This window comes from Carcharhinus amblyrhynchos, chromosome 16 (genome assembly GCF_965287045.1).
Source record: "Carcharhinus amblyrhynchos chromosome 16, sCarAmb.v2.hapA, whole genome shotgun sequence".
NCBI lineage: Eukaryota > Metazoa > Chordata > Chondrichthyes > Carcharhiniformes > Carcharhinidae > Carcharhinus > Carcharhinus amblyrhynchos.
The window spans coordinates 68,588,468-68,615,563 of NC_137339.1; the positions used below are offsets into that span (position 1 = coordinate 68,588,468).

The 27,096-nt window shown below is 46.8% G+C and overlaps 1 protein-coding gene across 1 annotated transcript in view; it reads left to right on the forward strand.

Annotated features, from left to right (window-relative positions):
- LOC145354064 (sialic acid-binding Ig-like lectin 13) overlaps nucleotides 1–19,083 on the forward strand; it is a 30,112-nt gene extending 11,029 nt beyond the window's left edge. Inside the window, exons 5-7 of the mRNA XM_080205194.1 lie at nucleotides 4,672–4,699; nucleotides 16,778–16,834; nucleotides 18,998–19,083. Of these exons, the coding sequence (XP_080061320.1) occupies nucleotides 4,672–4,699; nucleotides 16,778–16,802 (53 nt within the window). The 3' untranslated portion in view covers nucleotides 16,803–16,834; nucleotides 18,998–19,083. The remainder of the gene's footprint in view (nucleotides 1–4,671; nucleotides 4,700–16,777; nucleotides 16,835–18,997) is intronic.
- Nucleotides 19,084–27,096: the final 8,013 nt, after the last annotated feature.

Genomic DNA, 27,096 nt, shown 5'->3' on the forward strand with positions numbered 1-27,096 from the left:
CCTGAAGGAAAGCACACAGACATGGGGAGAATGTGCAAACTCCACACAGACAGTGGTTGAAGCTGGAATTGGATCCAGGTGCTGTGAGACAGCAGTGCTAACCACTGGGCCATCATGCTGCATTTGAGAAGTTGGGGTTGAGCCTCCTGTCTACATCAGTGCAGTCTGTGTTAACATAGAACAATACAGCACAGGAACAGGCCCTTCGGCCCACAAAGTTGTGCCGAGCTTGAAGTCAAATCAAACTGATCCCTTCTGCCTTGCTCCATACCCTCTATTCATGACATAATCTTGTGTTTGTCCAGAAGTTACATAAACACTTCTATTGTATCTGCCTGCACCACCATCCCTGGCAACGCATCCAAGAAATCTACCACTGTGTAAAAAAACTTGCCCCTCATATCTCCTCTGAACCTTGCCCCTCTCATCTTAAGTGCATACGCTGAGTATCAGACATTTCAACTCTGGGAAAAGGTTTCTGACTATCATTTTATAGATTTTTATCAAATCTCCCCTTTGCTTCTGCTGCTCCAGAGAAAACAATGCAAATTTGTCCAGCCACTCCTTAGAGCTCTTAACTACTAGTCCAGCCAGCATCCTGGTATTTCTTTTCTGCAACCTCTCCAAAGCCTAGTGTGTGTGTTGCTGGTACTTGATGGTATGAAGCTTCTTGACATTTATTGGGGCTGCACTTATCCAATTGAGTGGAGAGCATTCCAACACACTTGTGACTGGTGCCTTCTACATTACGGAGAGCATTTGGGGAGATAGTAGGTGCATTGTTTGGTGCAGAATTCCCAGCCTCTGACCTGCTCTTGTAGCCTCAGTATTCATATTGTGGATCCAATTAAATATGTGGTCAATGGTAATCCCCAGGATGTCCATATTACAGAATTCAGCGATGATGATTGCTGTTGAATGTCAAGAGGTGATGGTTAGATTCTCTCATACTAACATACAAAGAGCAGGACTAGGTCACTTGGTCCATTGAGCTTCTCCATTCAATAAGATCAAGGCTGACTGGATTATAACCTCCTGCCTATCCCCAATAACCTTTCATCCCTTTGTTTTTCAAGAATCTATCGACCTCTGCCTTCAACAAATTCAAAGAGTCTACTTCCACTGCCTTTTGTGCAAGAGATACTCTGACAGCAAAGGTTTTTCATGTCTTTAAATGAGTGATCCCTTTTTAAAATAGTGACTCCTAGTTCTAGTTTCTCCCACAAGAGGAATCATCATCTCCATATTGTTCAAGACAAGGTCAGAAACTCCAAGGTATAGTATAACACTAGGCTAGACCCCAACTATTTTTGATTTTGGCATTACGTGAGCATAAAGTGTTTCATTCCTGGTATGATTCCCTTGACAGCTTCAATCGAGGCATTCAGAACAGCATTAGATGGTTACAAAGAACAACGAACAATAAAGCACAGGAACAGGCCCTTTGGTCCTCCAAGCCTAAGATGATCACACTTACCTATCTAAACCAACTGCTTACATCCCTCTATTCCTCGTTTGTTAATATGCCTATCAAGATAAGTCTTAAATGTGGCTAACGTAACCGCCTCAACCACCTCACTTGGCAGTACATTTCAGGTCCCCATCACCCTCTGTGTAAAACACTTTTCCTGCACATCTCCATTGAACCTCCCCCCCTCCTGCTTATAGAACATAGAACATAGAAAAATTACAGCACAAACAGGTCCTTCAACCCACAAGTTGCGCTGATCATATCCCTACCTACTAGGCCTACCTATAGCCCTCAATCCTATTAAATCCCATGTACTCATCCAGAAGTCTCTTAAAAGACCCTAGCGAATCCACCTCCAGCACCACCAATAGCAGCCGATTCCACTCACCCACCACCCTCTGAGTGAAAAACTTACCCCTGACATCTCCTCTGTACCTACTCCCCAGCACCTTAAACCCATGTCCTCTCGTAGCGACCATTTCAGCCCTGGGAAATAGCCTCTGAGAATTCTCCTGATCTATACCTCTCAACATCTTATCAACCTCTATCAGGTCACCTCTCATCCTTCATCTCTCCAAGGAGAAAAAACTGAGTTCGCTCAACCTATCCTCATAAGGCATGCCACCCAATCCAGGCAACATCCTTATAAATCTTCTCTGCACCCTTTCAATAGCTTCCACATTGTTCTTGTAATGAGGCAACCAGAACTGCGCACAGTACTCCAAATGGGTTCTGACTAGGGTCTTATAAAGCTGCAGCATTATCTCCCGACTCCTAAACTCAATCCCTTGATTGATGAAGGCCAGTACACCATACTATCTTGAACTTGTGCCCCTTGTAATTGTCATTTCTGCCCTGGGAAAAAATGTCCACTATTCACCCTAACCTGGGCTTCAGCTTATGTGCTGGAGATACTTCCAGCACATAAGCTGACCCTGGGGAATGTAAATGCTTTCAGCTTCCGACATAGAGTACAAGGAGCATGACATGTCTCACCAACTTGACTGACTGTTTTGAAGTGGTGACAAAAATAATTGATGAGGGCAGGGCTGTGGATGTCGTTTATATGGACTTTAGTAAGGAGTTTGACAAGGTCCCACTCAGCAGACTGATACAAAAACTAAAATCACATGGATTCGGATAGGTTGGATAGATGGATACAGAATTGGCTGGGTTATAGAAGACTGAGAGTGGCGGTGGAAAGGTGTTTTTCAGAATGGAGATCTGAAGCTAGTCGTGTTCCGCAGAGATCAGTGCTGGGACCTCTGTTGTTTGTAGTACATATAAATGATCTGGAGGAAAATATGGGAGTCTGATTAGTAAATTTGCAGATGACATGAAGATTAGTGGAGGTTCTGATAGTGCCAAGGATTGTCAGAAGACACAACAGGATATTGCTAGATTGGAGATTTGGGCACAGAAATGGCAGATGGAATTTAATCCGGAAAAATGCAAGGTGATGCAAGGAGGATCAAATTAAGATGTGAATTACACCGTAAATGGCAGAACCCTGAGGAACATAAACATACAGCAGGATCCCGGCACGCAGGTCCACAGTTCCCTAAAAGTGGCAACACAGGTGGCCAAGGTGCTTAAGACAGAACATGGCATGCTTGCCTTCATCAGCTGGAGCACTGAGTACAGGAGTTGAGAAATCATATTGCAGCTGTATAAAACTTTGGTTCGGCTGCATTTGGAGCATTGTGCGCAGTTCTGGTCACCTCATTATTAGAAGGACATGGAAGTTTGGAAAGAATGCAATGAAAGTTCACCAGGATGTTGCCTAGTCTCGAGGGTGTTGGCTATGAAAGGTTGAATAAACTAGGATTATTTTCAATGGAAAGATGGAGGCTTAGGGGAAGACCAGATCGAGGTCTACAAAATAATGAGACAGGTTGGATAGTTAGAGGCTTTTTCCCAGGGTAGAAGTGTCAATTACAAGGGGACACAGATTCAAGATGAGAGGGTGAAAGTTGAAGGGAAATATGCGGGGGAGGTTTTTCATGCAGAGAATGTTGGGTGCCTGGAACGCATTGCATTGCCAGAGGTGGCGGAGGAAGTAGGCACATTAGCATCATTTAAGAGGCATTGAATGGGTTTGTGAATATGGAGGGTATAGAGGGATATGGACCAAGATTGTCTGGGGGAGAGAATTCCACAGGCTGGCCACCCTCGAAGAGAAGAAATTCCTCCTCATTTTCAATGGGAAGCCCTTCATTCTGGATGGGCCGAATGGTCGCCTTCTGCATTGTAGTGCTTCAATGATTCATTCTGAAACTGTCCCCTAATTCTAGATTCCCTCTGTGAGGGGGAAACATTCTCTCAGGATCCACGCTGTTTCGACCCCTCACAGATTTACATGTTTCAGTATTATCTCCCCCTCGCTCTTCTAAACTCCAATGTTTACAGGCCCCAACCTGATCAAACCTTTCCTCATTCGAAAACCCCCTTCAACCCAGGGATCAGACCCGCAAATCTTCTCTGAACTGCCTCCAATGCAAGTGTATCCTCCTCAAATACGCAGGCCAGCACTGGACGCAGTTCATGAGCTTACATCTATGTTGGGGCAAGGGAGGATCTCCGGCCTGGATTGGGGAGAGGCCTTCCTCTCCTGTGGTAACTGAGCGATGGAGTGAGGTTGGCAATGTGACAGAGAGCAGACACTAACTGGATTGTCAATCCTGTAACTAATGATGTTTAGTGTTTGTAACTGTGGATGTGGACATCCTCAGAAATACTAGTTCTGTTTAAGAGGTGTCAGTGTTTCACAGTCTGTCCCTCAGGGCAGATGGGATTGAGCTATCAGTTCCAGCCTTCACAGTGACATTAACTTACACCATTGTGCTTTAAATAGCACAAGATGAGGCCATTCATCCTGTTGTGTCTGTGCTAGCTCTTTGAAAGATTGATCCAATTAGTCCCCACTCTCTCCCGCTACCCCTGTAAGGTTTTGACTTCAGTTATTATTGTCACATGTGTTAACGTGAGAAGTATTGTTTCTGCGCGCTATACAGACAAAGCATACCATTCATAGAGAAGGAAACAAGAGAGTGCAGAATGTACTGTTACAGTCATAGCTAGGGTGTCTGGAAATATCAACTTAATGCAAGGTAAGTCCATTCAAGAGTCTGATGGCAGCAGTGAAGAAGCTGTTCGTGAGTCGGTTGGTATGTGACCTCAGATTTTGTATTTTTTTGAAGGAAGAAGGTGGAACAGAGAACGTCCGAGGTGTGTGGAGTCCTTAATTATGCTGGTTGCTTTGCCAAGGCAGCAGGAAGTTGGATAGAATCAATGGATGGGAGGCTGGTTTGCGTGATGGATTGGGCTACATTCATGACCTTTTGTAGTTTTTTGTGGTCTTGGGCAGAGCAGGAGTCATACCAAACTGTGATACAACGAGAAAGAAGGCTTTCTATCGTTCATCTGTAAAAGTTGGTGAGACTCGTAGCTGACATGCCAAATTTTTTCTGAGAAAGTCGAGGCATTGATGGGCTTTCTTAACTATAGTGTCAGCATGGGGGAGCAGACATTTCCTCTTCCAGTATTTCTTCAAGTGCCCCTTTTGAAAGTTCCTATTAAATCTGCTTCTACCGCCCTCTCAAGCAATGCCTTCCAGATCAAAACAACTCGCCGTATGTCCAAAATAAAATTCTTCTCATCGCCCCCCACTCTGGTTCTTTTCCTGATCTGTGACAATCTGTGTCCCCTCTGGTTACTGAGCCTCCAGTCACTGGAAACTCGCTCACCTCAGTCACTCCATTCAAACACCCTCCGTACCACCCTTGTGATTCTGAACACCGTGATTCAATCTCCCCCTTAACCTTCTTCATTCTGAGGGGAATCATCCCAACTTATCCCAGTCCGGCACAATAATAGCCCTGGAACTATTCAAGTAAATCTCCTCCCCACCCAATCCAAGTCAGATGCACATAGGAATTTCAGAAATGACTGAGGGATGTCCCTCCTTAGGCGAGGCACAGTGATTAACACTGCAGCCTCACAGCGCCAGGGACATGGGTACAATTCCACCTTTGGGTCACTGTCTGAGTGGAGTCTGCAGGTTCTCCCTGTGTCTGCGTGGATTTACTGCAGGGGCTCTGGCTTCCTCCCATGGTTGGAAAGACGTGCTGGTTGGATGCACTGGCCATGTTAAATGATTGGGGTAATGGGGATAGGCCATGGGAGTGGAAGGGACAGTACTGAGGGATGCCACACTGTCAGGGGCTCAGTACTGAGGGAGTCAGGCACTGTCAGAGGGTCAGTAGTGAGGGAGTGCCGCACTGTCAGGGGGTCAGTACTGAGGGAGTGCCGCACTGTCAGAGGGTCAGTACTGAGGGAGTGCTGTACTGTCAGAGGGTCAGTGCAGACGAAGTGCCGCACTGTCAGAGGGTCAGTGCTGAGGGAGTGCCGCACTGTCAGAGGGTCCGTGCTGAGGAAGTGCCGCACTGTCAGAGGGTCAGTGCTGAGGGAGTGCCGCACTGTCAGAGGGTCTGTTTTCTACCAGTCAGTGTTGAATTTGAGCCTATTCTTTAGGAAATTGACATTTGAAGTGTTACAGATTCAGTTGTTTGGGAACATTGTTTGTCTGGTTGTCTGGAGCCTGCAAAACGGTGAGGAATTGGAAGGGGATTGTCTCCTGCCGGGAAGCAGGTTAGGTAATAATGATGGCGCTGATTTGAATTGTCAAGGCCGCTGCTGGTTATTTTCCGGCAGTGAGATGTGCAGCCTCTCCCTGCCCTGGGTCACTGACTGTGAGGACGGACTGTGGACTGGGGCTGTCTTATCACTGCTGGACTGAAGCAACCCACACCTGCTCTGATGGAGTTGGTGAGGGGAAGAGATTTTGGCCAGTCCTGTTGTCACCTACACTGCTACTCACAGGCACCACGGCAAGATTAACTGGACTGTGTAAACAGAGCGAGCGGCTCCAAATAGGCACCATGATTCTCTCTACCTGCCCCGAAAATTGCAGGAGGCCCATTCAGCCCCTCGAGCCTGTTCAACAAGCGCAGTTGCACTGGGACATCATGTTTTCGTCTGAAAAGTGTGGGTCAAGATAGCGGAGATATTTCAGTCTAAAGTCAATGAACTCAATGCTGAGTGCACGCTCAATCGACATGGTAACGGGAATCGATGTGCCTGGTTCCCCTGTGCACTTGACTTGACAGGCTGTTGGAATGAAAATGTGGAGTTCCCAAATAGGAGCAGAGGGGTCCCCGAGTCAGCTGATGTGTGTTCTTCATCATCAACTCCTGGGATCCTGAAAGACCAAAGGCTGTCGAGAATTGGCAGCCTGTTACACAGGAACAGGAGGAGGCCATTCAGCCCCTCGAGCCTGTTACACAGGAACAGGAGGAGACCATTCAGCCCCTCAAGCCTGTTACACAGGAACAGGAGGAGGCCATTCAGCCCCTCGAGCCTGTTACACAGGAACAGGAGGAGGCCCCATTCAGCCCCTCGAGCCTGTTACACAGGAACAGGAGGAGGCCATTCAGCCCCTTGAGCGTGTTACACAGGAACAGGAGGAGGCCATTCAGCCCCTCGTGTCTGTTACACAGGAACAGGAGGAGGCCCCATTCAGCCCCTCGAGCCTGTTACACAGGAACAGGAGGAGGCCATTCAGCCCCTCGTGTCTGTTACACAGGAACAGGAGGAGGCCATTCAGCCCCTCGAGCCTGTTACACAGGAACAGGAGGAGGCCCCATTCAGCCCCTCGAGCCTGTTACACAGGAACAGGAGGAGGCCATTCAGCCCCTTGAGCCTGTTACACAGGAACAGGAGGAGGCCATTCAGCCCCTCGTGTCGTGTTACACAGGAACAGGAGGAGGCCCCATTCAGCCCCTCGAGCCTGTTACACAGGAACAGGAGGAGGCCATTCAGCCCCTCGAGTCTGTTACACAGGAACAGGAGGAGGCCCCATTCAGCCCTTTGAGCCTGTTACTTAAGAATAGGAAGAGGCCCCATTCAGCTTGTTACAGAGGAGGAAGCAAATCAGCCCCTCAAACGTACTCTGTCATTTCAAATCATGGCTGGTCTTATCTCCCTGCCTTGCTTCTGTCATCAATAATTTCCTTCCCACTAAAATGTATCAATCTGAGTTTCAAATTAATTGACGATGATATTCAGATAATTGTGACAAGAGGAAGAGCTGCATTTATGTCGGGCCTTGAATCAAGAAATCCTTTCAAGGTAATTAACAAGATGAGCCTCTTCAGAAGATAGTTTTTGATTTGATTTATTATTGTCACACTTATCAGTATACAGTGAAAATTATTTTTTCTTGCACGCTCTATAGACAAAGCATACTGTTTATAGAGTACTGAGGGTGAAGAAAAGGAGAGAGTGCAGAATGTAGTGTTACAGTCATAGCCAGCGTTTGGAGAAAAATCAACTTAATGTAAGGAGGTTCATTCAAAAGCAGGAAAGAAGCTGACCTTGAGTCAACTGATATGTGATCACACACTTGAAGGTGGAAGAGAGAATGTCCGGGGTGCATGGGGTCCTTAATTATGCTGGCTGCTTTGCCAAGGCAGCAGGAAGTGTAGACATAATGGATGGGAGGCTGGTTTACATGATGGATTGGGCTACATTCACAACACTTTTGTAGTTCCTTGGGCAGAGCAGGAGCCATACCAAGCTGTGACACAACCAGAAAGGATGCTCTCCATGGTGAATCTGTAAAAGTTGGTGAGAGCTGTAGCTGACATGCCAAATTTTTTTCATCTTCTGAGAAGGTAGAGGCATTGGTGGGTTTTCTTAACTACAGTGTCAGCATGGGGTGACCAAGACAGGTTGTGGCGATATGGATACCTAAAAATCTGAAGCACGCGATCATTTCTACTTCATCCCCATTAATGTAGACAGGGGCATGCCCTCCACTATGGTCAGAGCAGGAGCCATACCAAGCTGTGATACATCCAGAAAGGATGCTTTCAATGGGGCATCTGTAAAAGTTGGTGAGAGTCATAACAGACATGCTGAGTTTTCTTAGTCTCCTTCAAAAAGCTGAGGCAGGGACGGGGTGACAAAAATTCAGTTGAGGAGACAGGTTTTTAAGCACTGTCTTAAAGGAGAGAAAGAGAGATTGAGTCAGAGGGAGAGACAGAGAGAAGGAACCTGAGAGAGAGTGGGAGAGTGAGAAGACAAAGGGAGATTGAGATACTGAGAAATAAGGAGAGAAAGACAGAGAGCGAGACAGCAAGGCGAGAGGAGAGTGAGAAAATGATTATGAGTGAGGGAGGAAGAATCAGACAGAGCGAGAGAGAGACTGAGAGAAAGAGGAGTGAGATTGAGAGAGAGAGAGAGGGAAACCAGGAGAAGGAGCATCGAGAGAAAGAGCGTGTGGAAGAGAGAGCGAGAGATAGTACTAGAGAGACAGAGACTGAGTAAGGGAGGGGAGAAAGTGTGTGAGAATGTGAGCAAGAGAGAAACGCAGACAGAGAAGGATAGGGAGACAAGAGAGATTGGGAAAGGGAGAGAAACAGGCAGGCAAACAGACAGAAGACAGAGAGAGAGAGAGGGGAGAGAGAATGTAGGAGACAGGCAAGAGCTGGGGCAGAGAAAGAATGAGAGAATAAGAAAGAGTCAACAAGAGAGCGAGAGAGAGAGGAAAGAGAATGACAGAAAGTGAGAGACAGTGAGAGAAGAGGAGAGAGAGAGAGAACAAAGAGGGTCAGAAAGAGTGAAACTTACAGAACAAAAGTAAAAGGTAAAGGTGAAGTGGGAGAAAGTGAGCAGGAAGATAGTGAGAGAGATGGAGAAAGTAGCTTCCTGGAACGTTGTCCTTTCTATCAGGACTATCAGGGGTAGAAGTTGTGCTTCAATCTTTGTGACGTCCTTTCAGACCACACCCAGAGACAACTTGAGACATTCTGGGCCCCACTCCTTTGGCAGAATGTACTGACAATTGGCTGGGGGGGGGGAGCGGGCAAAACCAGGGGTGCAAGGGTTAAATTACGAGGAGAGATTAAACACCAACTAGGTTTGTCTCCCTGGAATTTAGAGAGTTAAGGGGTGGAATTTGATCCAAATTATCAACAGTATTAATGAGAACAGATCAGGGTCGATTGAGAGAAACTGTTTACACTTGTTGGGGGGAGCAGAGTCTGAGAATGAGAAGCTGAGCCTTCAGGAGTGAAATGAAGAGTACAGTTCCACATCTGAAGGGTGGGAGAAATTCAGAACTCTCTTTCCCAAAATGGGAATCGATACGTGATCAAAGGGTTGGTTTTAGTCTCGTAGGACTGAGAGATTTTTGTCACCCGACGGTACATCAAATGAGATGGGACAAAAGGACGTGGGACTAGCTCAGCATGACTGTACTGAGAGGCTAGACAGGTCCAAGGGGCTGACTGGCCTCCTCCTATCCTTGCGCCTGAGAGAAACCAGTTGCAGTTGACCTAAGTCTGAGTCAATGGCTGAAGCCAGTTGGTGAGTCGTTCCCCACCCCCCTCATCCACCCCACCCTCCCCCCCATATGCAAAGCTAGAACATTCATGTCCTCCAAATGTTTCTGGACACACAGTCAACAGTGCTGGTGACAGACAGTCTCCACATAGTAAACGCTGAGCGATCAACACATGACATCCCAGACCCCCGCTGCGGTTGACAAAGGCAAAATACTGGGAATGTTGAAGGTAAAGCAGAAAATGCTCGACACATTTAGTTGTTCAGCTCCCTCTGGGAAGAAAACAACACAATTAAGGGGCCAAAATTTTCCATCCAGCCCGCCACGGGAATTGGAGCAGGTGTGGGGCGGACCATGGAAAGGTCCATTGACCTTGGCAGGATTTTCCGGTTTCAGGACGAGAGCAGTTGGAAAATCCCCACCCAAGGCCTCAGCTTGATGCCCTTCCCTCAAAGACCCTACAAACCTTTTCTCTTGACCTCTGATTCCAGCTATCTCCATTTTCTCCTTTCCTCTATCGCTCAGTTTGTCTTCATTTCTCTACAACCCTTTTCTCTCTTTCAATATACCTGTTTCCCTTTCATATCGTCAGTCAGATTTACTTTCCTCTGTTTCATGCTCTTTTTCCCCTCCTTAGCTTTTTTCCTTCTCTGTTTACAGCCATTACAGAGACATGTAATCCTTCGAATTTTAGAAGTGTGAGGGGTGACCTTATTCAAAAATGTCCTGAGGGAGCTTGACAGAGTCGGTGGTGAGATGTTTCACTAGTGGGAGAGTCTCGAACAAGGGGACACAGCTACAAGTTAAAGGATCAGTCACTTAAAACTGGGATGCGTAGAAATTTCTTCTAGCAGAAAGTGGTGAATCTCTGGAATTCTCTACCATCTTTGCGTGATGGACTGGGCTACATTATTTGTAGTTTAGTGCGGCCTTGGACAGAGCAGGAACCATATCAAGCTGTGATACGACCAGAAAGAATGCTTTCTATGGGGCATCTGTAAAAGTTGGTGAGGGTCGTAGCTGACAGGCCAAATTTCCTTAGTCTTCTGAGAAAGTAGAGGCGTTGGTGGGTTTCTTAACTATAGTGTCGGCATGGGGGGGACCAGGACAGGTTGTTGGTGATCTGGACACCTAAAAACTTGAGGGTCTCAATCAGTTTGACTTTGTTCCTGTTGCTGTAGACAGGGGCATGTCCTCCATTACACTTCCTTTGTTTTAAAGACTTTGAAGGAAAGATTATTGTCGTTGCACCATTCCACCAGATTCTCGCTCTTTCCGGTACTATGTCTCATTTACGATCTGACCCATAATGGTGGTGTCATTTGCAAACTTGAAAATTGAATTGGAGCAGAATTTGTCCACACAGTCGTAAGTGAATAAGGAGTATAGTAGGGGGCTGAGAACACCAGTGTTGAGGATAATCATGGAGGAAGTATTGCTACTTACCCTTACTGATTGTGATCGATGTGTGGGTTAGGAAGTCAAGGATCCACTCACAGAGGGAACAGCCAAGGCCCAGGCCACAGAGTTTGGAGATGAACTTTGTAGGAATAATGGTGTTGAAGGCTGAGTTGTAGTCAATAAACAGGAGTCAAAGGCAAGAGAATGGCATCGGGTGAACTGCTTATTTGGAGAGCTAGTGCAAACACGATGGGCTGAATGGCCCCTCCCTGTGCACAGTAGCAATTCCATGATGACACAAAGATAGGCAGGAAAGTAAGTTGTGAGGAGGATACAAAGAGCCTGCAAAGGGATACAGATTGGTAACATGAGTTGGTAAAAATCTGACAGATGGAGTATAATGTATGTGACAATGTCCACACTGGCAGGAAGAATAAAAAAACAGAATATTATTTAAATAGGGAGGGGCTGTAGAATGTGGTACAAAGGGACCTGGGTATCCATGTACCTGGTCACAAAATATTAGCATTCAGGTACAGCAAAGAATTAGGAAGGCAAATGGAATATTGGGGATGGAGTATAAAAGTTGGGAAGCTTTGCTACCACTGTATAGGGCATTGGTGAGACCTCACTCGGAGCAATGTGTACAGTTTTGGTCTCCTTAAGGAACGATACACTTGCACCAGAGAAAGTTCAGGTTCCTGGGGTTTGTCTTATGAGGAAAGGTTGAGAAGGTTGGGTCTACAGTTATTGGGGTTTAGAAGAATGACAGATGATCTTACTGAAGCATACAAGATTCTGAGGGGGGCTTGACAGGGTGGATGCTGACTGGATGTTTCCCCTATGTGGGGGTATCTAGGATTAGGGGGACACAGTTTAAAAATGTAGGTTCTGCCATTGTAGAGGGAGATGAGGAGGAATTTATTCTCTCAGAGCATCAATATAGATTCCTTACAGTTCAGAAGGAGGCCGTTTGGCCCATCGTGTCTGCACCGAATCTCCAACAGAACATCATTCACAGGCATTATCCTCATAACTCCATGTAGTCACCTCATTAATCCCCCTAATCTACACATGTTTGGACACTAAGGGGCAATTTAGCATGGCCAATCCACCTAGCCTGCGCATGTTTGGACTGTGGGAGGAAACTGGGAAACCCGGAGGAAACCCACACATACACAGGGAGAATTTGCAGACTCCACACAGTCACCTGAAGCCGGGAATCAAACCCGGGTCCCTGTCGCTGTGAGGCAGCAGTGCTAACCCACTGTGCTACCATGCTTGCCCGATTTGTTGTCACAAAATCCAGCCCTGAGTGTTTAGTTTCCCACTTTGTTTTTGCGCAGTGTCAGATTTTCTGCATGATATGAAGGTCGCTGTGAGGGACTGATAATTGCAGGTGCCAGGCAGTCGATGCCCCAAGGACCTTATTGCTGGTCTCGGGCCAGGAGACAGGAGAAAACAAACCAGTGCAATATCCAGGAATCAGTGCAGTATCGTACGCCACACCAGCAAGAGAGTTACTGATTTACCGAGAGGACAGGGCTGCAAAGGGGACACCACAAAGTATCCCACTCTTGGCAAACAATTTATTGACTCCAGTCTAATAGGAAGAATAGTCCCTCTTCCCCTTTAATCCATATATCCCAGACTTATTCCGATTTCTTCATCTATCGCCTTTCATTGAAGGATTTATTTCATTCCTTCACCTGGTTCTGTCTGCCCCATCACATTTCTTATTCCGGGATGTCAACAAGGGTGTGCAAACAGGCACAAGTAATAAAGCATCAAATCGCCTAAGGGATTCTGAAGACCTGCATTTCCCTCGTGCCTTTCACCACATCAGCACACCCCCAAAGTGTTTCATAGACAATAATTATTCTTGTAGTGTGGTTGCTGTCATTATGTAGGAAACCTGAAGCCAATTTACACACTGCAAGGTCCCACAAACACCAGTGTGATAATGACCCAAATCATTGGTCTTAGGGAAATCAAATCAGAAAACACTGGAAAATCGCAGCAGGTTTAACAGTCCCTGTAGAGAGAGAATAGAGCCAGGACTGGTCAGAGTGACTCTTTACCAAGCCCGCCACTGCTTTCATATCGGTTTCAGTGATGTTGAATGAGGGGTAAGTTCCAGCCCCAGGACACAGGAGAGAACTCCACCACATCCTCTACCCACTCTCCCCTCCCTGTCACTTCTCCCAATGCCCAGCCTTCTTCCAAATAGTGATTGTGGATCTTCTAAACCAACTGAGAGGCAGAAAGCTCAGTTTAGTGTCTCATTTAAAGCTAGCATCTCTGACAGTGCGGCACTGACAATGCAGCATTCCCTCAGTGCTAACCCTCTGACAGTGCGGCACTCCCTCAGTACTGACCCTCTGACAGTGTGGCATTCCCTCAGTGCTAACCCTCTGACAGTGCGGCACTCCCTCAGTACTGACCCTCTGACAGTGTGGCATTCCCTCAGTGCTAACCCTCTGACAGTGCGGCACTCCCTCTGTAGTGACCCTCTGACAATGCGGCACTCCCTCAGTACTGACCCTCTGACAGTGCGGCACTCTTTCAGTGCTGGTCCTCTGACAGTGCGGCACTCCCTCAGCGCTGACCCTCTGACAGTGCGGCACTCCTTCAGTGCTGGTCCTCTGATAGCATAGCACTCCCTCAGTACTGACCCTCTGACAGTGCGGCATTCCCTCAGTACTGACCCTCTGACAGTGCGGCATTCCTTCAGTGCTGGTTCTCTGATAGCACGGCGCTCCCTCAGTCCTGACCCTCTGGCAGTGCGGCATTCTCTCAGTACTGGCGCTGGACATGTTGGTGTGTAATATCTGTCTCGAGGCTTTGTCGTGGGGACTCACACCATAACCTTCTGACTGACAGGTGGAAGGAGCAGGTCTACTAAACCCAGTGAGACTGTCTGAGGAGCTTTGATCTGAGGAGGCACATGAGCCGAAATAGGGCCTTTTAGAGAAGTGTGTCCCCTAACACAGTACCACGAGTTATGCTCTTGTTGAAATCTGCTCTATCATGGTTTTGCACAGTCGATACGCAGATCCCTCGGGTAATGGCAATATCTCAGGGCATCCCCCTCTTTGATGTTGCATTAAGATTTAAGGATGAGGAAGGAGTGGGTGCAGAATGGGCCAAACAGAGATGGTGGCACTTTGGCATTAGCAGGGTACCAAATGGCATCCTCTGCATTGAAACCTCTCTGCAATTGCTCGCAGGGGTCATGCCCAGATCAGTGACTTGATTTATCATTGTCATGTGTATTGGGATACAGTGAAAAGTATTCTTTCTTGCGTGCTATACAGACAAAGCATACTGTATATAGAAAAGGAAAACAGAGGGTGCAGAATGTGGTGTTACAGTTATAGCTGGGGTGTAGAAAAAGATGTTATTCATAAATGATAGGACTGTTAACCACGGACACACAGCCTCGCGGATCGGGAGGTCCATGGTGAGCTCACTTGAAGAGGTAGGTTGTGAAGGAGCGTCTTAAAGGAGGACAGCTCGGGGACAGAAGTGGGCAGGATTTGGGAGGGAATTTCAGAGCTTATTGAGCCCCAGGCAGTTGAATTGGAAGCTACTAGTTGTGAAACCTATTTGTTTGTCAATGTAATATCAGTATTGACCCTACTCCCATTCCAGTCTGTTCGCACCCCCCACCCTCCTGTGTGCATACCTACACTGTTCCAATTTCAACATCAGGCACTTGGGAAACACAATTCCTGGAAAAGTTCCTGAGTCATTTGCTCAAACATCAACTCCCCCCAGTGCCTCCGCCCCTCAGCCTTGGTGAGGCAGGTATAAAGAGCAGTGAGCTCTTGCTGCTCACAAACCAACCCCTCAAACCAGAGCCAGAGAAGGTCAGAGGAGGCAGGCAGAAATGGCAAGCTCTCAGATGAAATTGCGACTTCTCTCCATCGCTCTGACATTGCTGGTCATCGTGGACCTCAGTTACTGCTTTTCCATGTCCAAGGTAAGTCCTTCCTGAATGACATGATACTAGTGCATGACTCTGCACCAAGCACCCAGATAGTCTCACTGGCTCTGCAGTTTGATGCTGTTACCTTCATGCATTTATTATTTGTCACCTGATGTGAGTTTAATATCTTTTCCTCCTGTTTGTTTTTGCTGCTTCAGGAAATTATTATTCTTCTGCTCCTCCAGCCCCTACATCCCTCACTCTGTAACCACCTCCAGCCTCTACACCCCTCCCTATCTCTATAACCTCCTCCGGCCCCTTCACCCCTCCCTACCTCTGTAACCTCCTCCAGCCCCTACAAATCTCCGAGATCTCTGCGCTGCTCGAATTCCAGCCTCTTGAGCATCTCCCTGGAGGATCCTAGTTTCTGGAATTCCCTCCTTAAAATTCTCCACCTCTCTCTCTTTCTCTCACTCTACGTTGCTCTTCCTCTCTCTCCATATCTTTCTGTTTCTCTGTCACTTTCTCTCTGTTTCTCTTTGGCTCTCTCTCTCTCTCTATCAGCTCTTTAAAAACCAAACTCTTTGACTAAGCTTTTGGTCACTTGTCCCTGATATTTCCTTATGTGGCTTGAGGTCCAACATTGTTTGGGAATTTCTCCTGGGAAGCATCTTGGGATATATTGCTAGATTCAAGATGCAAGTTGAATCCATATTGTTGTGTGTTAATTACAGCAGCTCTGTCACCTCCTTCAATCAGCTCTACCCTTCAATCACTTCTTCTGCTTTTTGCACTCTGCCTCCCTCTCTTAACGTGTCTGCCCCTTCATCGACAGCCATGACTTGTACCTTCAGGCCTGAGAGTCAGTACATCATGCCTTTGAGCCTGAATGTAGAGACGCAGAGAATCCCTTCAGTGCACAAAGAGACCATTCAGCCCATCGAGTCTGCGCCGGCGAGAACTGAGGCAGTGCCACACTGTCAGAGGGTCAGTACTGAGGGAGTGCCGCACTGTCAGGAGGTCAGTACTGAGGAAGTGCCGCACTGTCAGAGGGTCAGTACTGAGGGTCAGTAGCCAATTCCCAATGATAGCCAAGTTCCACACACATGAGGACGGTCTCAACCAGGATCTTGGTTCATGTCATACTAATTGTAACCCCCATGACTTGCCTGGGCTTGCAAAATCTCACTAACTGTCCTGTCTGGAGACAATACACATCTCTTTAACCTGTACTTGGCCCTCTCTCCATTCACATTGTCTGTACCTTTAGATTTGATTACGTGTAAAGACTCAAATTCCAATCATTATCTTGTAAACTGAGTTTGTGTTTACATGTCCTGTTTATGAACTGAAATCCCACTCACCTGATGAAAGAGCCTGAGACTCTGAAAGCTTGTGCTGCCAAATAAACCTTTTGGACTTTAACCTGGTGTTGCAAGGCTTCTTACCCTCTCTCTCTCTGTCAGCCTTTCCACTTTCCCTCTTGATGCTCCTTCTCTCTGTCTGTCTGTCTCTCTGTCCTATCACACTCTGACTTTGTGGACTGATAAATTCTTTGTTCTTTCAGATTGACAATGGGCATGCTTCTTTGAACACTGAGAAATCTGTGGATTCCCCAAGCATGGTACGTTGATATTTATTCCCTCTTTTAAGGTTTCCCTTCCCTCAGGTCTCTGATGAAGGTTTGCTGATTTTAAGCTGGTTGCAGTGGCTGTCTCTCTGACCTGTAGGAAATTACAGAAATTAGATCCCTTTTATTGTTGTGCAGGGATGAGGCAGTTCCAAGGAAATTAACATATTCCCCAATGATTTTTAATAGAAGTTCCCCCAATACTTCCCCTTAGGAAAAGGATAAGAGGTAGTAAAGTGACAGAGAGAGGGAGAAGGAATGGGAGGTGGAGAAGGAGGGAATAAGGGTGTGGATGGGGAGAGAGTGGAGGAGAGGGATAGAGAATGGGACAAGGAAGTGGTGAAAGGGAGAGAACAATGGATGGAGTGGGAGACAGTGAGAGAGGAAGAATTGAGAGGTAGAGGAGGGAAAGTGAGAGAGAGAGTGTACGAGAGGGAGAGAAAAATTAAAAGGAGAGATACAAAGTGAGCGAAATGGAAAGTGAAAGAGATACAGAACCTGTGGAGAGACAGGGAGGAGAAACTGGGAAAAGGAAGAGGAGAGAAAGATTTGGCCAACTGAAAGGAATGGGAAAGAGAGAACATCCAAACTAGGAGCAAGAAGTTGGCCACTCGGCCCCTCGAGCTGCTCCCCCAGATCACAGCTAGTCTGATTGTAACCTCAACCCCACATTCCCATCGACTACCAATAACCTTTCACTCCCTCGTTAATTGAGAATCTGTCTCATTCTGCTTTAAAAATGTTCAAAGACTCTGCTCCCAGTGCCTTTTGAGGAAGAGAGGCAGATAGTGAGAGGCAGGAAGAGGGAGAGATACCTCCTCCCGTCCTGAGAACCCTTCGAAATCTCTGCAGTTCAAGCCTCTGCCACAATCCCCCGATTCCCATCACTGCATTATGGGCGGCTGTGCCTTCAGCTGCCCAGGAATTACCTCCCTAAACCTCTCCACCCCTCCCTCTCCTACTCTAAGGTGCTCCTTATGAACCAGCCTCTTTGACAGTGTGTTTGGTCATCCTGTCTTTAATATCTCCCTGTGCGACTCGATGTCATTCTGATTACTCTGCCGAGATGCGGGTTGGAGCAACTGGCTGTCCCAGGGTTTGGGGTGGGGCGGGGTGCAATGTAAATGTGAGTTGTGAGTGTTGTGTGGAAGGGGGACACAGGAGTCAGTGCCAGAGGCTGGAGCCACTGCGTACAGGTAGTATCTAATCTCTCCAAATCAACAGTTGATTTGACTCTCAGACAAAGCATTGCTGAGATCCGATCCATAACTGAAGCCAGGACGTTCTAACAGTTTACAACGGACTGATTAATTACCAGTCAGACTGGGGGAGGTTGTGTAAGAAGAGAGTTTACATCTTTCCAGCATCTTTCCCTCCCACCTTGGGATGTCCTAAAGCTCTTCAAGGACAGCGAAATATTTATTTTGGAAGAGCGGTCACTGATGTAGTGTCAGGCATGCAGCAGCCATTTTAAGGTCAGCAAGATCCCACAAATGGCAATGTAGTAATGACTGGCCCGCCCTCAGCACAGGCGTGGCAAGCATTGGTTCAGATTGTCTGCTCGAAGCTTCGCAACTCTCAGTCCTAAGTCAAAAGGACCAGTGCATGTGATCTAGGGAGCACCGCACTGTCAGAATGTCAGTACTGAGGGAGTGACACATTGTCAGAATGTCAGTACTGAGGGAGTGCTGCACTGTCAGAGTGTCAGTACTGAGGGAGTGCCACACTGTCAGAGGGTCAGTACTGAGGGAGTGCCGCACGGTCACAGGGTCAGTACTGAGGGAGTGCCGCACTGTCAGAGGGTCTGGGTGGAGTTCTCTCCAGTTTCCCAGGGGAAAGGTATGTCCCTCAACCAACAATGGGTTAAAATGGAAAGTGTTAGTTTGGGCTGTTATTGCATTGCTGTATTTGGGAACTTACTGTGCGCAAATTAGCTGCTGCCTTTCCTCCAATAAAACAGTGACCACACTTCAAACAGTAAAAAATTTTCCTCAGTGGCTGCAAAAGGATTTGGGACTGAGAGGGTGACGGGCACTGAGAGAAATGCACGTTCGTTCCCCAAAGGCATGCACAATTGAAATGTTGGTACAGTAGAAACGTCATGGTGCATCCTTCCTTTCTGGCATGTTCTCACCAAGTGACCTCCCTCTTTTTCAGGGGTCCGTGCTTCTACGACAGAAGAGGATGAGCGAATTTGTGAAATGTAGGTTCTGCTGTGGCTGCTGTAATTGGATAGGCAACGCAAAGTCTTGTGGTCTCTGCTGCAAATCTTAGACTGTGGCTGTGTTCGTGCAACACGTCACGCTGCCACTTACCACAGCCTATCACCCCACCTCCTCTCATTTATCGTCCGGGAGATCTAATTACTGCAGCGCCTATCCAGCAATTCCATTTAAAGCTTTACTTGCATTTTACAGCACAGAAATTGGCCATTCAGCCCATCAACTCTGTGCTGGTTTTCCTGCTCCGCACAAGCTTTCTCCAAACCCCCACTCTTCATTTCACTCCCATCACCATCTCCTTCTGTTCCGTTCTCCCCCATGTATTTATCCAGTTTCCACTTTAAATCTGTTGACACTATTTAAGTCAATCACTCTCTGTGGGATCGAGTTCCACATTCTCCCCACTCCCTGGGTAAAGATGTTTCTTCAGAATCCCTCTTAGATTTGTTAGTGACTGTCATATATTGAAGTTTTCATCATTATCTATCTTTTGTACTGATATTCTGTACTTTTAACAGAACCTATGTTTCAACTGTTTATAATGTACATTTCTTTGTGTGTGAGTTTGTGTGTGTGTCAGTGTGAGTATGTGTGTCAGGGTGAATGTGTGTGACTCTGGGTGTGATCTTACCAGCTGTTCACACACTCTCCCGCTGCAGAGATGGAGAATTGGCGACATGCCAAATCTCCATTCACTGCAGTGGGATGGGAAAATCTCTGGTGTGAACAGTCGGGAAATTCTGGCCTGTTTGTCAGAATGAATGTGTGCGTGTGTCAGTGTTTGTGTGTCCGATTGTTTGTGTGGATATGTGTGTCTGAGTATGATTTTCTGTGTTTGTGAGTGTGTGTGTGTGTCTGGGAGGATGTGACTGTGATTTTGTGTGTTTGTGTGTGTGTGAATGTGCAAGTGATTATGTGGGCAGTCTTGTTACTATATCATTTGAATGGATGCTACTGGGTTATTGATGTTAGTATTCAGCGAGATGCACAGGAGTCTCCTGATTTAGCTGTTTTATGCTCTCGCACACAAATTCACTTGACAATATGTTCAAGTTTCACAATCATTTTGACCGGGTTTCCTTAAAAAAAAATAAATAATTTTTGTCTTCACAAAGTGTCTGGTTTCTCAGGCCGCTCGTCACCCACTCTCTCTTTCCCCCTCACGCCAGAGAACCGTGTTACCTGGCCTTTCCTTTGAAGTTCTGGGCAAGGTTAAAAACATTACCTGCCTCGTTCAAATGTTCTGACATCCAGAATTTAATTCTCAATATCACACAAAGGGACTTGCGCCAATGTGGCACTCTTTTAATAGGCAACTTCTGCAGTTCAACTGGTTGAAAAGCAGGTGTTCAACCTTGTGGCCTTTCCCTTAATGTTATCATCACAGTAAATACCCACCATGTCCCCAAACACCCTACTTCTCCTTCCCACTGTGCCCCACCAGCCCTCCACCTCTCCGTCCTAGCAAGCCCCTATCTCACCCCACCACTCCGCACCCTCCCCCCACCTCTCTCTGCCACTGCGCTCCTCGCATCCCCCCCACCTCTCCCTCCTATCATGCTCCCCATATCCCCCCCCACCACTCCCTCCCAACACACTCCCCGCATCCCCCCCACCTCCCACCATGCTCCCCGCATCCCCCCCTCATCTTTCCCTTCCACCGCGCTCCCTGCATCCCCCCACATTCCCCAGGCATCAGTCAGCCAATACATCCATCCATATGACATACACTGTCTTTGTGCATTCCGATTGGTGCAGAATGACTCATGACCCAACTAGATGATGCCCAAGAGCCACCTCGCCTTGCTGCCTCTTGGCTGAAATACCTGCAACCTCAGAGCAAGAGGAAGAGGGGAGGACCAAACAGCACCCTGAGGCATGATTCAAGATCATTTAAGGAAGGAACACTCCTTTGGGGAAGGAACACGGCTTTCCTCACTCGGTTTGGCCGAAGTGTGATCCCTCGACTCACAACAGCGAATTCTCGACGACAGTCAGGAATGGACAACAAATAATGACCTTGGCAGTAATATCCATATCCCTCAGGGAGGAATAAAAAAAGACAAGAGAGGCCCCATTCAGTCCCGCTCCAGCCTGTTACACAGGAACAGGAGGAGGCCCCATTCAGCCCCGCTCCAGCCTGTTACACAGGAACAAGAGGAGGCCCCTTTCAGCCCCCTCCAGCCTGTTACACAGGAACAGGAGGAGGCCCCATTCAGCCCCCCTCCAGCCTGTTACACAGGAAACGGAGGAGGCCCCATTCGGCCCCCCTCCAGCCTGTTACACAGGAACAGGAGGAGGCCCCATTCAGCCCCCCTCCAGCCTGTTACCAGGAATCGGAGGAGGCCCCATTCGGCCCCCCTCCAGCCTGTTACCAGGAATCGGAGGAGGCCCCATTCAATAAGCGCAGTTGCACCGGGACATCATGTTTTCGTCTGAAAAGTGTGGGTCAAGATAGTGGAGATATTTCAGTCTAAAGTCGATGAACTCAATGCTGAGTGCACGCTCAATCACATGGTAACGGGAATCGATGTGCCTGGTTCCCCTGTGCACTTGACTTGAAAGACTGTTGGAATGAAAATGTGGAGTTCCCAAATAGGAGCAGAGGGGTCCCCGAGTCAGCTGATGTGTGTTCTTCATCATCAACTCCTGGGATCCTGAAAGTCCAAAGGCTGTCGAGAATTGGCAGCCTGTTACACAGGAACAGAAGGAGGCCATTCAGCCTCTCGAGCCTGTTACACAGGAACAGGAGGATGCCCCATTCAGCCCCTTGAGCCTGTTACACGGGGACAGGAGGAGACCATTCAGCCCCTCGAGCCTGTTAGACAGGAACAGGAGGAGGCCATTCAGCCCCTCGAGCCTGTTTCACAGGAACAGGAGGAAGCCATTCAGCCCCTCGAGTCTGTTACACAGGAACAGGAGGAAGCCATTCAGCCCCTCGAGCCTGTTACACAGGAACAGGAGGAGGCCCCATTCAGCCCCTTTGCCCCTGTTACCAAGAACAGGAAGAGGTCATCCAGCTGTACTTTTTGCATCCAAAACCTTAATAGTTTGCGCAAAGGACAAGCAAATGTATTGTTTTTGCACTTTGACTCAAGCACCACCCATTTTGACTGACAGTGATACATAATCTACTTAAAATTAAATACCAGAGGTGGGCAGTCGGATAGGATCTGGGGAGTAACAGAACGAATGGAATTCACTTCCATGACCAACACTGTCCTTGGTTGATGTTGTGACTTTATAAAGACAGATTGCAATGATTGATGCCTTTGAAAGATTCCTACTGATCATTGCGATGATTGTGAGGCTCATACTGAGGAATCCCTGAAGCTCCGATCCATACTGAGGGAGTGCCGCACTGTCAGAGGGTCAGTACTGAGGATGTGTCGCACAGTCAGAGGTCAGCACTGAGGGAGTGCTGCACTATCAGAGGGTCAGGACTGTTATAATTCAAATCAGAAACTCCAAAGTGTTTTATTAAGTCTGCCTGGAGCATAGGTTTTGCAGTTTGAATTTGGCTCGGATGACCCTGAGATGTTTCACTTCAGATATGATTCAAATGACCCACTAGGAAGCTTTTATCAAACAAAGTTTATTTCAGAATACAGTTAACACATAGAACAGAAATTAGCAATAATTTTTATTAATTACAAACAAGAAAAACACATGATATTGTTTAATCAAATAAAATATTCCAACCAAACAAACTTCCCTGTAAACACCTGCGCAGCTTTAATACAGAAAATGAGATGCTCATGTGATTCTGGAACTTAGTCCTTTGTTTGGAGATTTGAAACTCTGACTTCTCAGCCTTGTAATTTCCAGCAGACCTCAAGGTAGAGATAATGTCACTTCCAGCCTCTAACTTTTAGCCACCAAACCATTTCAAGAGACAGAATTCTCACTCCAGGAAGGCAAGATGATCTGCTTCACTCATGTCTTTTACAAAAGGAAATCTGCCGTCCTTATCTGGTCTGGCTACATGTGACCATGATGTGGAGATGCCAATGTTGGACTGGGATAAGCACAGTAAGAAGTCTCACAACACCAGGTTAAAGTCCAACAGGTTTATTTGGTAGCACAAGCCACAAGCTTTCGGAGCGCTGTTCCCTCATCGGGTCAATGGGAGCTGTGTTCACAAACAGGCATATATAGACACAAACTCAATTACAAGATAATGGTTGGAATGTGAGTCTTTACAGGTAATAAAGTCTTAAAGATACAGACAGTGAGAGTGGAGAGAGGCCAAGTTAAAGAGGTGTGTATTGTCTCCAGCCAGGACAGTTAGTGAGATTTTGCAAGCCCAGGCAAGTCATAGGGGTTATAGTTAGAATGACATGAACCCGAGATCCCAGTTGAGGCTGTCCTCGCGTGTGGAACCTGGCTATCAGTTTCTGCTCAGCAACTGTGTTTTTGTGTGTTGTGAAGGCCACCTTGGAGAAGGCTTCCTTGAAGATCAGAGGCTGAATGCCCTTGACTGCTTAAGTGTTCCCCAACAGGAAGAGAACACTCCTGCCTGGGGATTGTTGAATGGTGTTCATTCATCCGTTGTCGTAGCATCTGCATGATCTCCCCAAAGTACCATGCCTCGGGACATCCTTTCCTGCAGTCTATCAGGTAGACAACGTTGGCCAAGTCGCAAGAGTACCTGATGGATGGTGTTCTCATGTGAGATGATGGCATCCATGTCGATGATCCGGCATGTCTTGCAGAGATTGCCGTGACAGGGTTATGTAGTGTTGTGATCACTGCTCTCCTGAAGGCTGGGTAGTTTGCTGCAGACAATGGTCTGTTTGTGGTTGTTCGAAGGAAGTGGGGGTGTGGGAATGGCCTTGGCGAGATGTTTGTCTTCATCGATGATATGTTGAAGGCTCCAGAGAAGATGTCATTGCTTCTTTGCTCCGGGGAAGTTCTGGACGACGAAGGGTACTCTGTCCGTCGTGATCCATATTTGTCTTCTGAGGAGGTCTGTGTGGTTTTTCGCTGTGGCACATCAGAACTGTCGATCGATGAGTTGAGTGCCATATCCCATTGTAAAATTCTTGAAACACAAAGATCCATTGTGCGTGGGACAAAATGAGTTAACCCTCCACTTGTTTCAAAGTAGGACGTAGTACATTTTCTCAACTGAATGTCGTCACATCAAAATCCTGTACTCCTGAAACAAAGATTAATCTCTATCTTTCCATTTTTAAGATTAATCCAAAACAAGACTTTCCACTGCTTTTAAATATCCCGATTCTCAGACATACCTGCTGAAGACTATCACACTCTCTTCACCTACTTTCAACTTTTCAGATACAACATTTTGCCATTTTTAGACCAATACATAGAAGATTACAGCGCAGTACAGGCCCTTCGGCCCTCGATGTTGCGCCGACCAGTGGAACCAATCTAATGACCCTCTAACCTAAACTATTCCAATGTTATCCATATGCCTATCCACTGACCATTTGAACGCCCTTAAAGTTGGTGAGTCCACAACTGCTGCAGGCAGGGCATTCCACGACCTTACTACCCTCTGAGTAAAGAACCTACCTCTGACATCCATCCTATAATTACCACCCCTTAATTTGAAGCTATGTCCCCTTGTGTTAGCCATCACCATCCGAGGAAAAAGGCTCTCACTGTCCACCCTATCCAATCCTTTGATTATCTTGTATGCCTCAATCAGGTCACCTCGTAACCTTCTTCTCTCCAATGAAAATAACCTCAAGTCCCTCAGCCTTTCCTCAAGACCTTCCCACCATGCCAGGCAACATCCTGGTAAACCTCCTCTGCACCCTTTCCAAAGCCTCCACATCTTTCTTATAATGCGGCGGCCAGAACTGTACACAATACTCCAAGTGCGACCGCACCAGAGTTTTGTACAGTTGTAACATGACCTCACGGCTCCGAAATTCAATCCCTCTACCAATAAAAGCTAACACACCGTATGCCTTCTTAACAACGTTATTAACCTGGGTTGATAAGGTTGACACAAAGAGCCCAGATCTCTGTCAAATTCTTATCCTCTTTTTTTAAAGAATGACCTTGGCCATTGATCACATTCAAAAAATCGAGGAATTTGATCTTTAGTGCCTTACTCTGATTTTTAAACCGTCCGCATTAGTCCTAATTCTGCTGTCATCTGCAATTCCCAAGCATCCACACAAGGGTGCTCTCACTCTCACAGCCTGTCTACCGCTCTTTCTCTCTCTCCGCACTTCTCTCTCTCTCTCCAAACCAGATCCTTCTCTGCTTTCATTGTATTCACCCCTTACTTTCCTCTCTGAGAATTTCTCACTGGATTTTTTTCTCTCCATTACACTAGCTGTCTCTCCTCTGTCCTCTCCACAAGCTACTGGATCACAGCCTGTTTGTCTATCTCTCTGTCCGTCTGTTTCTGTCTCTCTGTTTCTCTCTCTCTGTCCCTGTCTCTCTCTCTCTCTGTCTGTCTCTCTCTGTCTCTGCCTCTCTCTCTCTGCCTATTTCTGTCTGTCTGTCTCTCTCTCTATCTCTTCTTGTCTGTCTGTCTGTCTCTTTCTCTGTCTCTCTTTGTTAACCCGTTGAGTTCTGCTCTACAACCACCCAGGACTCTCCTTTTCGGGACTTCTTGCTTTCTTTTTTATTTTTTAAAACTCCTTTGCACAATCTCACCGCTGCGCCAACTTTTTGTTAGAGTCTCGTCACCCAATGGTGTTGCTCTTTTTCTGCTCCCAGACTGATCCGGGGTCTCTTTTACCCCCAGCCCTCTCATATTAAGTGCCCCAAACTCCTCATGCTGTCTCCAACTGTACTTTACAACACCTTGCAGGGATTCAGGTGAGTCAACTTACAGTCCTGATGGCCTGACAGGGGTTCCTTTAACTAACTGGTGTGGTCAATATAAGAACATAGACACCACCCTCCCCCACTTAAGAGTCCTGTCCTGCTGTCTGAACACAGTAAAAAGTCTGACAACACCAGGTTTTAGTCCAACCGATTTATTTGGACTAAAACCTGGTGTTGTCAGACTTTTTACTGTGTTTACGCCAGTCCAACGCCGGCATACCCACATCATGACTGCTGTCTGAAGCCAGTGATATCACTCTGCTCCACAGTGCCAAATTGTAGAAGGGGGTTTCCTCCCAAGGTGATTTATTTGCTCAGACTTAAGCTAATACAAAGACTCAAAATACAGTGTACTGGTGTTGGAGACGTGACTTTATTTAACCAAATGATGGAAAGGGAGAATGATATGAGGAAGCCTTGCACTCCAGGTATAGAATATGGACAGCCGGATATCAATGCCCCTGTGAAGGCAATTATGCATTCTCAAAATCATACTGCCCACCTTTCCAGTGGACGTTCATCCAGTAACATTAATACAAACCAGTCAATAATCATCCTGTCATTAACTCCAGCCAATAACAATACACATCATGGTCTTGTGGAGTTTCATTTGTTATTAACTTATGGATGTTACTTCCTTCCTGTTGCCCAGCAATATGGGACGCTGGACAGTAAAATGATTCCCATCAAATTGAACCCATGTGACTCTCGTCCGACCCTGAGAAATTCTTCATGTCTGCTTGCCCACTGTGTTATCTCTGGGAGTTGTATGACCCTATTCATAAGGCCAGCATTGGTAGCCATCTTGTTCCTGAACACTGCTGATAACATTATTGCTTTCTGTGAATCTTCCCTCTCTCTAAATTTTGTCACTGCCTGAAGTTTCATAAAATGGAACCAAAATTAAAACATATCCATCTTGTAAATTGAAAATACATGTTTTAAATGAGAAATATTTGGTAATTATACAGAACTGTCTTTGTGGCAACAGCGCTGGCTGGTTTACGCTCCAATAATTCAAGATCATTCATTCTACAGTTTGTATTGTGTTAGTGTTCCTAAGACTATGGTTATGTGTTTATTAGCCTAATTCACCCCCAGACATCAGAGGCCCCATTCAGCCCCTCTCAAGCCTGTTACACATGAACAGTAGGAGGCCCCATTCAGCCCTTTGAGACTGTTACACAGGAACAGGAGATCCCATTCAGCCTCTCAAGC